We start from the raw sequence: 16,767 nt of genomic DNA on the forward strand, positions 1-16,767 counted from the left end.
CAACTAGACTCGTTTCGGTGACGAATCTAGTCATTAGCATATGCAACCATGAATATCGAGTCGTAGTAAATAAAAAGCAGGATGACCAGACTTCCTATATTTTCAATGCCTTTCTATAAATTCTTTTAATTTTACCTGATTTCCTATATTTTACTTCATTTGGCCAATTTCTTATATTTTCTTTTATCTTGCCTATGGCAGGATTGGAAAAAAGCCGGCTTTTATGGAAAAAATCCAGACCAGTGGTTTTACTTGGCTATAACCGGTTTTTCTTTTCGGTTATAACCGGCTAAAATATAAACAGTGCCTTTTAATTATATAAGTAGAAATTGTCTGCAGTTATTGTCGTAAATAAGGAACTAAACAAATAAAGCGAAATAACTATATAAAATAACTGAATTCTTTTGATTTCCTCTGGAAATTCCCCCTAGTTTTTGTGTATGACGCACCGACAGAAGCGAGGCAGCGGACTTTGGAACTTTAAACCTACCGAAAAACTGGTAAAAGTAAACCGGTTTCTAAATATGAAACAAAAAATAAACTAAATTTCTAAATAAAAACTAATAATTTACTAAAATATTCATATTGTAATTTGTTTTGAAAAAAAGCCAAAACATTCTGGATTTTTTCAAGTGGCTATAACCGGTTTTAACCAGGTGGCTATAACTGGTATGGCTGGTTCTATGCCAACTCTGGCCAATGGTGTTTCCTATATTTTCTTTTATTTTGTATCCTATTTTTTATTATAATTCGCGTTAATATTTCCTATAAATTTTCCGATTAATTTCCCTGGTTACCCTGACTAAGCAGCGTTAATAATATTAATAATAATAATAAATAAATAAATAAAAACAATCAGCTAGGCTAATACCCATCATCCAGCGACTTTTAATGCCATTAATTCAGGTGGCCGGGTTACAATGCGTAGGAGGGTTGTGGCAAGCCACGCGAGCCAACAGCTCCCTACACTCAGTATTACCGTTAACCCCGACAAGGTTTTTATGGAAGGGGAAACCGAAGAGCTCGGGAGAAAACCCCTGAATACAGTGGGGAGAGAACTTGCAAACTCAACGCGGAAGATGTAGTTCCGAGTTTGCAACCAGTGCCACAAGCTGGGATCGAACCCGGCTCCTCTTGCTGCGAGGCGAAAGTGCTTACCACTCCGCCACCCCACCTGCAAGAACCAGCCAGACTGGTATAATTCACCCTGGTTTAAACCACCAAAAACCATGGTTAAAACCACTTTTTTTATTAAAAAAATATTGAGAAATGAATTAGAAATATTGAAAAAACTAAAACTTAACTTTCACTTTTTGTAATGAGAGCTAGATATAAGCAATTTTGGGATCTTAAAATTAATTTTGCGGCCATTTTAGGGTATAAAAGCGGGTAAATAAGTCCGCTATACCTCACAATGTAAAGGTACTGTCAAAAACTTAATTTTTAAATCGGGCAATTTGAGCGTTTTCGAAGTAATGAGGCTAGATATAAGCAATTTGAGCATTTTTATTATTAGATTTCGGAAATTAGTGGAGCGCTTTCTCCCCGTGTACAAGTGCCACCGTCTTAGCTTAGCCCGCCTTGAAACTGCCGCCATGACATCATTTCACGTCACACCATTTGACCACGCTTCCCTACGTTTCGGAAACGCATTATCTCCAAAAATGGCATTTAGAGATAAATCGATTTTTTTTTATTCTTATGAAAATAACAATGCTACCGTATTTAGGTAACTTAAAATTTAGGGGTTTCTTTGGCCACGTTCACACTAGAGCCTAAAGCCCAGTTTAGGTCGGTTTGTATGCCAGTTTTGACCACCGACGATAAATCCTGTTTCACACTTGCGAAACCGCTTCACCCCGGTTCGCTTATAGCTAAGGCTTAACGCCATTTCAAATTATGACTAGAATTTTGAAAATACTAAAATGTATCCCAAAACAATTAGTTAATCATGTTTACTATACATATAGTAATATTATTTGACATTATTTAGAATTTTATCCCCATTATTTCTGAAAATACGAGCAATTTTACTTCCCCGCCTTGTCGTTTTGAAAGCGATTCTAAGCGAACCGACTTTGGACGAGTTGCTTCCCGAACCAACACGAAGCGATTTCTCACGTTGGTTTTAAAAACCAGTTATCTAAACGAAGCGAATTTAGGGGTAAGTGTGAACGTAGCTTTTTAGTCTGCAATATAAATATAACAATGACTATCGCCAAAATTAAGTAAGTCTCAGAATAATTTGACATAATGCGTTTTGTACGTTTATATTTGGCAAAAATCTTGGAAGAAACGCATTATGGGGTATAATAATACTGAGTAACTGTTACCCTCTTATTGGTTAATAACGGCATAATGCGTTTCTGTCGAGGTTTCTGCAAATTTCCGACGGTCGTTAATGCATTTCTGCGGAGTACTTTCGTAATTTTCGATTTAAATGCGTTTTTGCATTTTCACATCTCGGAAACTAGACCAAATAGAAAAAAATGGACTTCAAATTTAGAATCAGCGCCCTAAAATTAGTAGTAGGAGCGTTAAAACTCAAAAAGTTAAAAATGGTCGATAATGCGTTTCTTACTCGTTACGTTGGCGACGAAAACAGGCTACAGGCGCTACACCTACGAGCAAGGTACGAATAGGTAGTTCCAGCGCTGTCAGATTTTAAAACGGAAATTATGGTATCGATGATAAAAAATTATTGAATTCTTCTCAAAATTATTGCACCTCCCATTTATGACGTGTTTAGCTAGTTTGGCGGGAATTTCAAATCTTAAAGTAATGCTGTAGTCGTTTTAAGCGTTTTCCTCAAAGATTTACATGTTCTTGAAATACTTGACCTGTCATTCGACCATAGTAAATCACTTTTATAAATAACTGCCGACAACAGTGACAGACCACGCGACGCTACGGACCCTTGAACGCTAGGTTCATATAATAGTTCTTTTTATAAAATAACCTTGGCCATATTGTTGAAATGTTGCCTCCCCGCTTCAGCTGTGGATCCGTTTTCTCTCCCACTAAAGAGCTTATGAACTCATTCTTAGGCATTGGCTGAACTATTCCAGGGCAACATTTCAACAAGTTGGGCAAGCGTAAAGACCTTTTATAAAATCAACTATTGGCTTGAACGCTCCTCTGTTCTGGTTGCCAGATCAGTGTTTTATTCTACGACCAAGTCTGAGACTGCCCATGGACTGCCGTAGCTTGAAAGAGAAGACTCAAGAGAGGACTAAGTTGCAAACCTGCCTAGCGCAGTGCTACCGCAGCCGTTACGAGAAAGCGGGGCTGAAGTAACTGAACACGGTGTTCATAACACCAGAAAGTGAAATCGTGCAATGACTTTGTTATTGAAATCGGATTTTTTTTGAGAATATGATACTATTTAAAAAAATATGGAAATTATAGTACAGCCTATCAAAATTATTGTAAATAAGCGTACCATATGGTACATCGCTAAAATTATGGTACAACCCAAATTTCTACCTAAAATTATAGATTTGTACCATAATTATGGTACGTCTAACAGCGCTGGGTAGTTCCACCTATTAGGATTAAAGTGTACCTGGAGAAGAAATTTGTATTCCCCCGACCAATGCCTCGCGGCTCGGCTACAGCTGTTGCCTGGTGTGTCAAATACTTGGACATAACGTTTTTAGCGCCACCTACAAAGCTTCAATGTAACCTCTAGAGGAGTTACCAAAACATTCGTCTGCTAGACAGTATTTCGAACTTTAACGGTTTTTAGCTTAGGCCATGTCGAAGAAATTAGCCCGAAAACTATATAATTTCAGAGAAAGATGCGATGAATGTTAAGTTTTAAATTTAATTCTGGGGAAATATTGTTGCTTTGACAACTGTCGTAGCGATTCTAGGTGCCATAAAAATATAATTTTTTATCCAGTTCCTAAACCAAACACGTGGTCATAGTTCACATTTTCCCCACTAGATGGCTCCGTTGTAGTTTTATGTCCAAGGGTTTGAGGCTTTGAGCTGCCTCTCCCGTAGGTTCCACATCCTTATATAGCCAGCCGTGTAAAACGAAAATAAACTTTTTATACTAAGGGACAGTTCTTTAGTTCTTTTATTAACAAGAGGTCTAAGACCCATCACGTTAAGACAGTGGACAATACAAATTATACGTATACAGAGGATATATTATCAGGCCCCCAGAGGTCCTATAATTCCGATAAAATCCTATATTTTCAAAAATGTCCTTTAAAATCCTATATTTTCAAAAATATCCTATAACATGCTATATTTTTAGCAAAATCCCTAAAAAGTCCTATAACATCCTATATTTTTAGCAAAATCCCTAAAAAGTCCTATAACATCCTATATTTTTAGCAAAATCCCTAAAAAGTCCTATAATTTTGATATTTTGCCCGTTTCAAATCCCGCCACTCTCTTAAAATGCTAGATTTAGCTATAGGATAAATTCCTATACAAAGTCACTCTAGTCTATACTTTTGTTATTCTTAACATGGTTAGCTACTAGCAAGGAGGATTAAGGGAATCCTCCTTAATCCTCCTTGCTACTAGTATATTTTTGTGATTAAATGGTTCAATAGTTTCTATTTTTCAAGTAAAAATCAAAGATTTATTTCACTAAATATAGATTTTGTTTTTAAATGCATAAAGTTAGTAAATGAAATAGCATATTTAGTCCTATAAAATCCTAAAATTTGAAAAAAAATCCTATTAAGTCCTATATTTTTAGAAATATAATCCAATTTTTCCTATAAAAAATTTGAAGATTTGAGTGGGGGCCATGTATTATATGCAGTTTGTATGTGCATGAAAACAATACAATGTGAGGGAGATACAAGGGAAATACAACAAAATAAAGGAGATATGTATTCCATTATTACATGTAAATAAATTAAATATAAAGTCCTAGGAACACAGTTAGCTCCGTGACTCTTGACCTCGATAGAAACTAGATGTCACTAAAAAGAAATCCTGTTTTTTTTTCTGTGGCTCACTCCTGTAATCCCAGGCGTCCGGGAGGCAGAGTTTGTGGATGGCCGTGTGAGGACCACCACTAATCCCCCAACGGGTGGTTGTCATACTTCCGCCACGGGTGTCCCAACCGTATCCCCCCGTTGGCGTGGCCGTAACACATATCTCGCACCTGATTAATCAAATGGACGAGCGGACTGAATTGTCCCACCCGTCACAATCGCTCATAACGAGCTTCTAAAAAAAAAAAAAAAAATTATTTAGAGGACGTCCGAAAATGGTTATACAAAAAATTTAATGTTCATATTTCGAGTATTTGATTTATTATAAGCAACCAAATTTCGTGTTTTATCCCCCCCCCCCCGACTCGAGAATCTCGGAACCGCTTGGCTGAACCTACCTTCAGCGCCATCTCGTAAACGAAATATTTTTCCCCCGTTTTTTTCGTTTTTCGGTCGGAACTGTCGTCTGCTACGACATAATCCTTGGCTTTTTAACCTAGATTGTAGTTTATACGTCTTACACGCCGCCCTTTCTCAAATTTTTGCCGCTTCATTATTTTGGCGCTGCACGTAGGTTCAACCGCGATTTCTGAAATTTTTTAAGCCGTTTGATGTAGGTTGCGGAAAAAGTAGCGTAACTTTTTAAATACTTTTCCAATAACTATAACATTTCAGGGACATAATCAATTAATCATTAATATATTTTCCATCGTTCTATTAAAAAACCTCGTAAATTTTGGTTTTGGTGACAGTTCTCCTTTAAACGATTTATACGTATTACATAATTATATTTGTAAAAGGGAAATCTAATCGTCTCAATTTCACTCGATGTCAGCCTGTCACTCGGTTTATCATCTTGTGATAAGAACTTTTGATCGGCAGAAAATGATACTGAAAATGAAATAGGTCTTGCATGGATTCCCCTAAATCCCATCAATAAATGCGCGTTTTCAGGGAAATTACGACACCGTTGCTGATATGATAAAATGTTTCTAATTCAGTCAATGGGCCTTTATTGGGTTAAATATCCTGACAGATAAGATTATTTACTACAGTCTTGTGTGCTAGTTATGTCGAGAATTTTTGTAATTTTTTAAATACACAAAATACTAGCAATTAAGAACAAACAAAAGCGGTATTGGAGGTGTTATTTATTATTCAGGCCTCTCCTACTAAACATTTCATGGCGCCCTCTGTTCACGGAAAGGGACTGCTAAAGTTTTTTTTACAATTTTAAATATTAATATTTATTAAAAGTCAAAATGTTTAAAATTAAATAATTATTGATAATTATATTCTAAATATTAAGATCGTCATTCTAATAACGTACTAAATATTAAAATAATTAAAGGGAGTATGAACGTCCATGTTTCTAGTGGATTAAGAGATTTGACATTTCTGCCACCAGGTTTTACAGAAGGTGATTTTGTTCGCCTGTCCGAGGACAAAAAGTGTAAACTTTTGTTTTTACCCTAAAACGTTTTATTCACCTGTTCTCGGGGTAAGATTTACCCTGTCCCGAATTTTGTTCGCTTGTTCCAGAGCTCGAAGGTTACACTTTATACTCCTCCTCGAAAGGAGGTGTAGAGGGCCTGGGAGTAATCTAGCTTTGTCGTCTGCTTATATAGAAAATTCGTCCGCTTAAATTTCGTTTCACGAAAACATGACGGGTTTTGAAACTCTTCTCATGTGGCAAGCTTTTAATAACGAAAATCCAATTGTTAGGCCTAAATGCTATTTAATAGCTTGAAAAGTTGCTTTGTGACTTAGGCCTAAGGTGCTGCCTTGGGTAGTAGCCTAGCTGAATCAGATTATTATTATTAAATAAATGAGCACATATAGAATAGTGCTACATCACGCAACGTCACCCATGCTTTTTCCTATAGAGAAAAAAACGTGCCTAAAATGGCGGCCATGGCTAAGAGGTAATATTACTCTATTTATGACCTTACCACCGGCCGCCATCTTAAAACAAAACTACGGCTGTTACGGCTAATAAATATTCGTAGCAAGCATGATATATTTTAGAAGGATATGAGGCAAGGGACGAAAAATGGCAGCGCCGTCGGTGGGTCATGCGTGAAAGAGAATCCGTCTTTAGATTCCGTCAAGGACAAAACATGGGGGAAGCACCGCCAAAATTTGTCCTTGAGGGAATAGAAACAAGACGTCCCACGTTTAGAGGCTCTCTTAATATCGACGGCGCTGCCGGCGTTTTGAAAACACGGGCTGGCCGGAGGGCTACCTATCCTTCTAACATATAGGATCCTTGCTTTAACCACTCCCTTCTTACTCCAACTCGTTTTTTTCGTCACGACAAAATTGGAGTAAAATGACGTCATAGGGCTACACTTTTTAAGCTGCTGAAAAACCCAGACCTGGCGAAAAAAACAACCTAGAACCATGCTAGAAGCTAGTTAAAAACAAGTCGTAGCGAGTGTTAGCAAGCGATTTTTTGATTTAATTCATACTATATAGTGTAATATTTAAATAATTATTAATTTAAAAAAAAATTATTATTATAAAATTATTGTAATTTTTAGTATAATAAATTTAATTATTGACTGGCAGATGGTGATTATGACACATTTTCTGTTTGCACACTTTTTAAAAATTTAGTAATATCTTGCCTTTAAATGTAATTCGTCATCAGTCCTACCTCATCAACACGTACTAAAAATCTCGAAATATGTTGCATTTAAATCTTTAAATAATAAATTGCGGTTAAAACTTTTTGTATTACTGTAACCTTTGACAAATATCTCGCATATCGTAGACACTAGAGGGCTCTGTGCTGAGAAAACATCTTGATTACGCAATAACTATGAAAATCAGTTTGGTTGTAAATCTCGTTAATTGTCATACTTATTGTGATTATGTTACTTATGATAGTAGTCATCTTCACCCGATTATAATTTTTGTTCCCAACTATAATTAACCTTTTCAGTTTACATAAAGCCACATAGGGCCATGTGAAACTAATAAACTATTGGATTTTGTATGCCCAGCAGGGGGATTTTTTAACAAAAGGTACTTTTGTTTTTTTTTGTGTTTTGTTTTGTTTTTTTTGGTTTGTTATTTGTCAAGGATTACAGTAATGCAAAAAGTTTTAACCGCAAGTTATTATTTAAAAAGATATGATCAATGTAAAATTGCTACTTGCTAACAATTTTTACAACGGAAAATACGACATATTTCGATATTTCTGTACGTGTTGGATAAAGTAGGACTGATGACTAAAAATAAAAAGGTTCAATTGCAAAACAGTACTAACTTTTAAGGGTTGGGAATTTTTCCCGTATATCAACGCATTTTAGCCTTTTTTTAACCATTCTATGTCATATTATATGTCTTCTGTGTGATGTTGACTTATACAACGTCGAATTTATTCTTAAGTATTGGCGCCTAACGGCGCCGCGCACTGGCTTCGCTCGAGCGCTGGGGGCGCGCGGCGCCTCCCCAACCCCATACTAAAAAAAGCTATGGGCCATCTATAACGCAACCTAGAGGACAGTACCAAGCCTGACGCATCAAGTATCGTCAACCCGATATTAATCCAACTAACCTAATAATATAAATAACCTAACCTATTATCCGCGCCAAAACCCCTAAAATGCATTGAAATACGGCGAAAATACCGAAAATAAAAAAGTAAGTTAGTATGTTTTGCATTTCCACATTTTATTTTTCGTCATCAGCCCCACGTTATCCACAACGCATTAAAATCTAGGAATTTAAAGAATCGTCCTAGGGAAAATTCACTGTAAAAGGCCAATGTTTAAAAATTCATATCTTTGTTAATATTCATTTCCGCCAAAAAAAAAAATTAAATTAAAATAATCCCCATCTTGCCCTCTATCCAAAAAAAATATATAAAAAAATCAGGTGGGGGGCAGCTATTCTACACGTAACCCAAAATTGCTTTCAAGTAACAATTTTAAATTTATCATATCTTTCTAAATAATAAATTGCGGTTAAAACTTTTCGCATTACTGTAATCCTTGACCATTAATAAACAAAACCAAAAAAAGCCGTATTAAAGTAGAAAACACATTTTCGGTTTGCACACGTTTTAAAAATTTAGTAATATCTTGTCGTTAAATCTAATTCGTCCTCAGTCCTACCTCATCCAACACGTACAAAAATCTCGAAATATGTCATATTATCCGAGGTAAAAATTGATGGCAAGTAACAATTTTAAATTTATCATATCTTTCTAAATAATAAATTGCGGTTAAAACCTTTTGCATTATTGTAATCCTTGACAAATAATACATCTAAAAAAATAAACAAAACCCAAAAAAAAACAAAAGTACCTATTGTTAAAAATAGCCCAAGCGGGTCTCTAATTGGAAAATAATTTTTTCATCTTTTGTAAAGCCTATTTTTATTTTTGTATGAGTATTCCTATTTATGTTGTTTAATTTGCGTTTCTTGTTGTAGGGTTATGTTCCTTTATACCAAAGTTTTCAAAGTTTCTATACACGAAATGTATACCGAAGAATATGCGACAGTTGGAGCCTTCCAATTGCTAGTGTCCCGGGACCAGTTATAACTCTCAAGAAAAGAGAATTCTACGATTACAAATGGAAGACGAAGTAGGTGAAATATTAAAACATTTACATGGTCCACGAATTATATATGAGCATCAATGATAACTTTCCTCAAAAGTTTCCTTGCCGATATTATTTAGAAACCATTGGGGGGTCATTATTAAACTTCTGCTTAGGTTTACTACGGCTATGCCAAAAGTGAGATATGTGGTGGTAGCGTTACCATCGAGTAGCTAAAAAAATATAACCACTAGCCTTCCTAAGTTCTCGAAGCGCTCATTTCACGTTTGGTAATTGTCATTTTCGCTGATGTTTATTTATTTTTTTTAAATCCTTTACTTCATATTGCAGGCTGACCAATGAGGAATCACAGGCTATTAATTTTGGATCATACAATTACTTGGGCTTTGCAAAAAACAATGGACCCTGTGCATCTGCTGCAGAAGAAAAGATTCGCAACTGTGGTGTTGGGGTGGCCAGTACTAGGCATGAACTTGGTACTGTAAGCCAAGTTACTCTTTTATTTTTATTTTAAGTAAAAGCTATATTAGTAGTATAAAAATGATTCATATAAAATCATGAATATAAAACGTAAATTCTAGGGATGCACCGATATCGGCTGGCTGATATATATCTGCTATTCATGGCCAATAATATCGGCGGTAATATTGGACAATATATGGACCGATATTAAGAAAGTTATCTATCATAACAGTAGTGTATATCTCAAAATCAATGTAAAAGACTGTTAGGTACACGGTCATACCATTTTATTATAATTTTTCATGAAAAGAGGTTTGCAAGAACATATCCGAATATAATTCTTTTCATTTTACGTGATACATAATTTCTATCAGAAATCGAATATCACTGATTTTTATTTGTTTACACTCGTAACTCCTGTCTAAAAAAAGTTATAATCTAGCTTCTGAAGTCTGGCGTTCGTGTCGCGGCCAATCAAATAAAATATTACCAGAAGTTAGTTAATCGAGAATTTCCTTATTTTTTAATGTTTTTCTAAAAATATTTTTCTAATATCGGCCGATATTGATATTAGGAAAATAGGCCGATATATATCGGTGCATCCCTAGTAATTTCCAAAGAGGCAAGATTAATTTGTGTGTAAGCCAATAGACACTTAAATAAAACCTGTTCAGCTAGAAATAGTAATACAGAGAGCCAGGACCAGTGGGGTAGCCAGGGGGGGATGGTCATACATAAAAATATTTTTACTTTTTTTTCAATGGCGTGCCCCCCCCCCGAAACAAAATCCTGGCCAGGACATGCTTGTAAAATTGTTCTATTTTAAAGTGATTAATATTTCGATATAGAAGGGCTTGTGAAATTTTGCACGCGCCTTGTAAATGAAAAAAAAATTAAAATGTGTGCATGTGCGGGATCAACTTATCCTTACAAGTAAAATTAACATAAACCTGTGAAAAAGAGAATAGCATTTTTTGAAGCGCTTATTGGCCTAAAAATAGTAAAGTGTCAGTTTGAAAATAAAGAATTTCCATACAGATAAACAAAAGAAAATGTTGATGATAATATTGATTTGCCTTAACATACGTTTATTTCCTTCAATCTAAAGGATAAAGTGGGCATGTTTCATATTGTCTGCCTCTCCTGAAGACTGATGTCTTGAGTATTTGTCAGTTGAATATTCATGGCTATATATGAAAAAATATATACGCTAATACTTCATTATATGGGCTGAAGCTCATTGTATTGGCAAACAAGATCATATTTTTGTAAAACAATTTTAACATGTTAATGTGATACTAGTGGAATGTCCCAAAAAAGTATTTTCTTACACCTGTTGTTGCAAAATTAAGGGGAAAGCCATTAATTATCCAGCTAGCCCCCCTCATTCTCTGGCAGTTACGTGTTAAAATTGTTTTAAAGCACCACTCCTGACCATTTCACTATCGGGAAATGTATCAGAGAAATACTTTAACAGTTCTGATTGAAATTGGTTTACAATGTTAAAAGTTCTTAATCAAATAGATTAACAGTCAAATATATTTTTCTTTTAGTGATTATCTAATGTATCATTTCAGGAAATCATAAATGTCATACTGAACTTGAATCTTTGGTTTCTCGCTTTCTTGGTGTTGAAGACAGTGTCGTATTTGGCATGGGTTTTGCTACTAATTCCACTAACATTCCAACTTTGGCTGGAAAAGGAACGCTGATAGTTAGTGATGAATTGAATCACGCTTCATTAGTATTAGGCTGTCGTCTTTCTGGCGCTTCTATTAGAGTCTTTAAGCACAATGGTAATTTATCATTTATAGTTATGTTGGAGAAATTGTGAGCACAACACAGTTGCTAACTAAAATTCAATATTTTTATTTATGCAGATATGAAAAACTTGGAAAAGGTTTTAAGAGATGCCATTGCCTTCGGTAGACCTCGAACTCACCGGTCATGGGTGAAAATTATCATTGTTGTTGAAGGTTTATACAGGTGAGATTAGTTTTGAAGTAATAATTCTTATAAGACTACCTTAATTTCGGGTAGATAGACCGCAGCTGCATTGGAAGATAATCCCTAAATACTACTTGTAAAAACAGCACTTTAAGACTGGCCATAAGTGGAAATTAATTTTTTTAGCATGGAAGGAGATATTGTTGATCTTCCCAAGTTAATAGCCTTGAAGAAGAAATACAAAGCATATCTTTACGTTGATGAGGCACATAGTGTTGGAGCACTGGGAAAGAGAGGTCGTGGTGTAATTGATTTTCATAATTGCGACCCAAAAGATGTTGATTTACTAATGGGAACATTCACAAAAAGTTTCGGAGCTGCAGGTGGTTACATCGCCGGAAGCAAAGTGAGAATTGTTCTTCCTAAATGAAAATAGGTTACGTAAGTGGGTAAAAATGATAACTGAGTAGTAATCATCTAAAAATTTTTCGAATTTCCAGTTTACTATGTCAGAAATCATTAGTACCTCATTTTCATTCTTGTTTATAGAATTAATATTATTTCTCAATTTTAGTTGTTAATTGATCACATCAGGAAAAATTCACATAGCTTTGCTTATGCAACCAGCATGTCTTCTCCAATCGCACAACAAATCGTATCTACCATGCGAATTATCATGGGTGAAGATGGAACTAATGAAGGTAATTGATTCATGTACAATGATTGAAACTAGGAATGATTATCATGCCATATCCCCTATGTTAAAAACTCTGGTTTCATTACTTATGCTTAACAGTCATTATGGTTTAAAATTTTAGTCGAAGAATTTATGGTCTCAAAAGCCCTATTGGTTTGGAAATTATTATAAATATGTTATAAATTGATGGAAAAAAATAAACTGAACATGTATTTCAAATGAAGTCAAACTCTAATTAAGCCACAGCTTTCTCCTTGCCACAGCTAACCGTACAATTTCCTCTGTAGCCTGCTTTGTAAGTAACAGCACGAAGGATGGCAGATTACAGTTCGATACCTTTGTAGTCAAGGTTTGGCGGTTAAAACAACAGAATAAAAATTTCTTTGTTCATTTAGCGTAGATTGCGTTCTGCACCTTCCATTTTATTTCTGAAGTTTCATGCACTCTCTCCCTTTCTCATTGTGGCTTAGAAGTTTTGTTAGACAGTGAAATGGTAACAAATTCAACATGATCAATGCCAGAATGACAAATAATAACGTTATGTGATATTGAAACTAAAATTGAATGTGATAATCATTTCTAGGTTGAGTTATGGATGGATTCCTTTTGAAACTTAAACGAAATTAAATAGATTAAAAATCTTTTGTAGCTCTTGCTACTGACTAGGCAATAGTTTTTTTGGTGTCTGTGAACATGACTAACATTATATTTTTGGTTTAGGTCAAAGACTCATTGAAAACTTGTCGAGAAACTCTAGGTATTTTCGAAAGAGGCTTGAACAACTAGGCTTCATACTTTATGGGAATGACGCTTCACCGGTAGTTCCTTTACTCCTATATATGCCAGCCAAACTAGCGTAAGAATTATTTGCTTTTCTTCTCTCAAAAAAGCTTCGTTTTCACACTCTTTGATATTAATACTTGTTTAGTTTTATGTTAAAGAAACCTCTGCCTAGCACAGACTGGACCTTAAAGGGTTCTGCTAGCCAAAATAGTTAAATAAAGTGCGTCCCTGCTCAGTTAATCTACATGTTACTTTGGGTATTTCACGCCAATGGAGAATGGCTCTATAGACCAGATTAATTTATCGAGTATTCCGTCTTTCTCCGTCGTCAGACAGATTTGGCTGGTTGAACCCTCTGAAAAATTATATTTCCTACCAATTCCTTTTATTGCTCTGCTGGTAATAGAAAAACAGAACTCCGCAGATCATTTTTAGTTTCTCTTGTTAAATTGAATGTATTTGGTTTGGGAAGAAACAAAATTCTTGACTATGCATAGCATTCCAAAGTAAGGTGCTTGTATCAAGTAACAAATAGCACAATGAAGTTTGGCATCAGCGTTGCCAGGTCCTGAAAATAAAACTATCGTACTAGGATGATTGATTTGCCATAAAAATTATCGCACATTCGCAACACAACAAGAATTTGAATTTTTTACTGATTATTAGCGCGTAGTCAGGTTGAGTGCTTTTTTTTTATACGAGATAGCTTAATTTTTCATAGTGAGGGAGCAGATCAAAGTTGGAAATTACAGAAGTCACAAAACTAAAAAGAACTTTAAGAGCATAGCGAGGGCTGCCGCGGCTGAGGCAAAGTTTGTTTCTCTCTCCCAGTGTCTTGGCGGGATTGGATACCCGTTTTACTGCTAAATTTTTAAAATTATAGTATATCTTGTTGGAATTATCAAAAATAGCATACAATATAGTACGCAGTTAAAATTATAGTAAGCCCCTAAAATTAGCTTGAAATTATCAACATGTACAATAAGTACGTCTGGCAATGCTGTTTGGCATATGCCACCCAGAACCTGACAGTCTTATAACTACAGCTCAGCATGCCTCAAGATTTTAAATTTAATTAAAAACTCTTAAGTTAGGCATAGGAATCAGAGATTGCTACAGGGTATTTTAAACTGTCTTATTCTTTGGTAATTTTTATTGGAACTCAGAATTACCATAGGTAGTTAAATACCTAGCATCAAATCTTGGTATATTAATAAAAAATCATTTCTACGTTGCCATTTAATTTATGATAAATCTTTCATATTAATGCCAAAAAACCATCAGTAAAATCATAAATGTTTAAACTTTATTATTTGATGTTTCTATTTTGCATTGTTTTCATTTAGAGCGTTCCTTCAGTTACTTCTGCAACGGGGTGTAGCCACAGTTGTTGTTGGATTTCCTGGAACTTCACTCATTGAAGGCAGGAGCCGATTCTGTTTATCAGCAGCCCATACTAAGGAAATGTTAGATCAGGTAAGTTCTTACAACATATTAGTTTTATTATTTCATATATTAAAGCAGTGGTGTAGTTGGGGGCAGTCTGCCCAGGGTTCCACTTACAGGGGAGATTTTAATAATTCAAAAGCATTGAGAGGGGCCATAAACAGGGAAAAAATTCAGCTACACTGCTGAATAAAGGTTAAAAGCATACAAACTTTGTTATGAAATTATCTTATCAGGAAGCCCAGCGGTTCTATATTCCCCCCAAAATCATATAAATTAGTGTAAAAAAGTGTTGTGGAAAAAGAACAAAATATAATAAAGTGTTGGCGGCTCGCATGCTGGGGGCGCGCAGCGTCACCCCAACCTCATTCTTGCTAATCACGGTGGGCCGTCTAGCATTGCGACCTAGAGGACATATTACCAAGAAAAAATAGAAAATACTTCGTCCCTGCCCAATATTGCACAAAATTGAAAATTTAGTGTATCCTGCTATACCTTTAACGAAAAAGTAACGCTCTAAAACATTAATTTTGGTTAATTTAAAAAAACTATTATCTAAGCTTATTTTCATTTCTGCAAAATAATTTTGACGCAGAAATGTTCAGTATCGTCTTAAGTATCCAAAAAAAATTATATTCACCCAAAATTACCTATAAGTTGGAGTTAGTGTATGTTTTTGAAATGCTTATTTGGTGTGGTAATTTATGAGTGAAAACCATCGCTTAATATTCTTTGGTCACATCCGTAATAAAAGTGTGCGCTTCATTTTTTGGAATGGTTCTGTTTTGAAATGCTTATTTAGTGTGGTAATTTATGAGTGAAAACCATCGCTTAATATTCTTTGGTCACATCCGTAATAAAAGTGTGCGCTTCATTTTTTGGAATGGTTCTGTTTTATAAGCTGAAAATTTGCCTTACCATATCTGGTAATACATAAATTTTAATCCTATGCTATATCCTATATCATAAAATGTTGTCCTGTATAATCCTATAATGACAAACTATTTTAGACTAAAAAATATTGGAATAATGTTTGGCCTTTGAATATTGTAACTTTGTTATATTGTTTTAATTGAATGTTTCTTGTAGGCAATTGAAGTCATCAGTGAAGTGGGTGAAATGATCCATGCCAAATCCTCTAGGAGAATTCCTCCCAATAAAGAAATACAATACTAAAGTTCACCAGATAATATTTTTTATAATATGAATGTCCAAATTGGTCATTTTTTAGTGTTTCATCGTGGCTAATATTCCACTCTGTATTCCATGTACACGCTAATTTATTTTGTGGTATTAAAACTAACTGTTTTGAAAATGATACGTTTTTTATTTGTAGCTGTTATAAAGAACTAACTTAGTGTATATTGACACTAGCGAAGAAATTATTAAACCATGGAAATCGATTGATTGATAAGTTTGACCTAGTTAATCGTGAGATTAGGTTTAGAGTGATTTTCAATACAAAGAGGACGCCTATATCTTATCTTAATTTTTTTGCCCTTATCTAGGTCTACTTCATAAAACATATATAAGGTCTAATTTCTACCATAATGGATTCTTGACCATTATACAATATATAAATTAATTGGGCTATCATTCATTGAATTTTGAAGTCCACCATAGATTCAACATCGTTAACTTTTGCCATAGACTTTATTGGGTAATTATAACTTCAAAAATTTCCGATCTAAGGGATAATGTTATCTTTGGAAATATAAACAAAACATGATATTAAATTTAGAGTGCATACTTAAAACTTCTTTAGAAATATTTTACCATAGACCAAAAACTAGACAAACTAACACAACGGGACATGCATTCGTGTAGTTGTAACATTATGAACTTTGACCTCAAATACCTCAGTCTTAATTTGAAAACCCAAAATTAGTCCTTT

General features: G+C 34.7%; 1 protein-coding gene across 2 annotated transcripts in view; it reads left to right on the forward strand.

The window, feature by feature from the left end:
- The window catches only part of lace (serine palmitoyltransferase long chain base subunit), a 36,656-nt gene extending 20,468 nt beyond the window's left edge, over positions 1-16,188 (forward strand). For both annotated transcript variants that reach the window (XM_090177460.1, XM_090177459.1), the window contains exons 3-11: positions 9,408-9,562; positions 9,869-10,014; positions 11,578-11,796; positions 11,881-11,986; positions 12,134-12,353; positions 12,522-12,648; positions 13,365-13,500; positions 14,774-14,903; positions 15,963-16,188. In XM_090177460.1, the coding sequence (XP_090033586.1) occupies positions 9,408-9,562; positions 9,869-10,014; positions 11,578-11,796; positions 11,881-11,986; positions 12,134-12,353; positions 12,522-12,648; positions 13,365-13,500; positions 14,774-14,903; positions 15,963-16,049 (1,326 nt within the window). In that variant the 3' untranslated portion in view covers positions 16,050-16,188. The remainder of the gene's footprint in view (positions 1-9,407; positions 9,563-9,868; positions 10,015-11,577; positions 11,797-11,880; positions 11,987-12,133; positions 12,354-12,521; positions 12,649-13,364; positions 13,501-14,773; positions 14,904-15,962) is intronic.
- Positions 16,189-16,767: the final 579 nt, after the last annotated feature.

This window comes from Leiobunum rupestre, chromosome 6, assembly GCF_980474605.1.
Source record: "Leiobunum rupestre chromosome 6, qqLeiRupe1.1.hap1, whole genome shotgun sequence".
In the NCBI taxonomy this organism is placed as follows: Eukaryota; Metazoa; Arthropoda; class Arachnida; order Opiliones; family Sclerosomatidae; genus Leiobunum; species Leiobunum rupestre.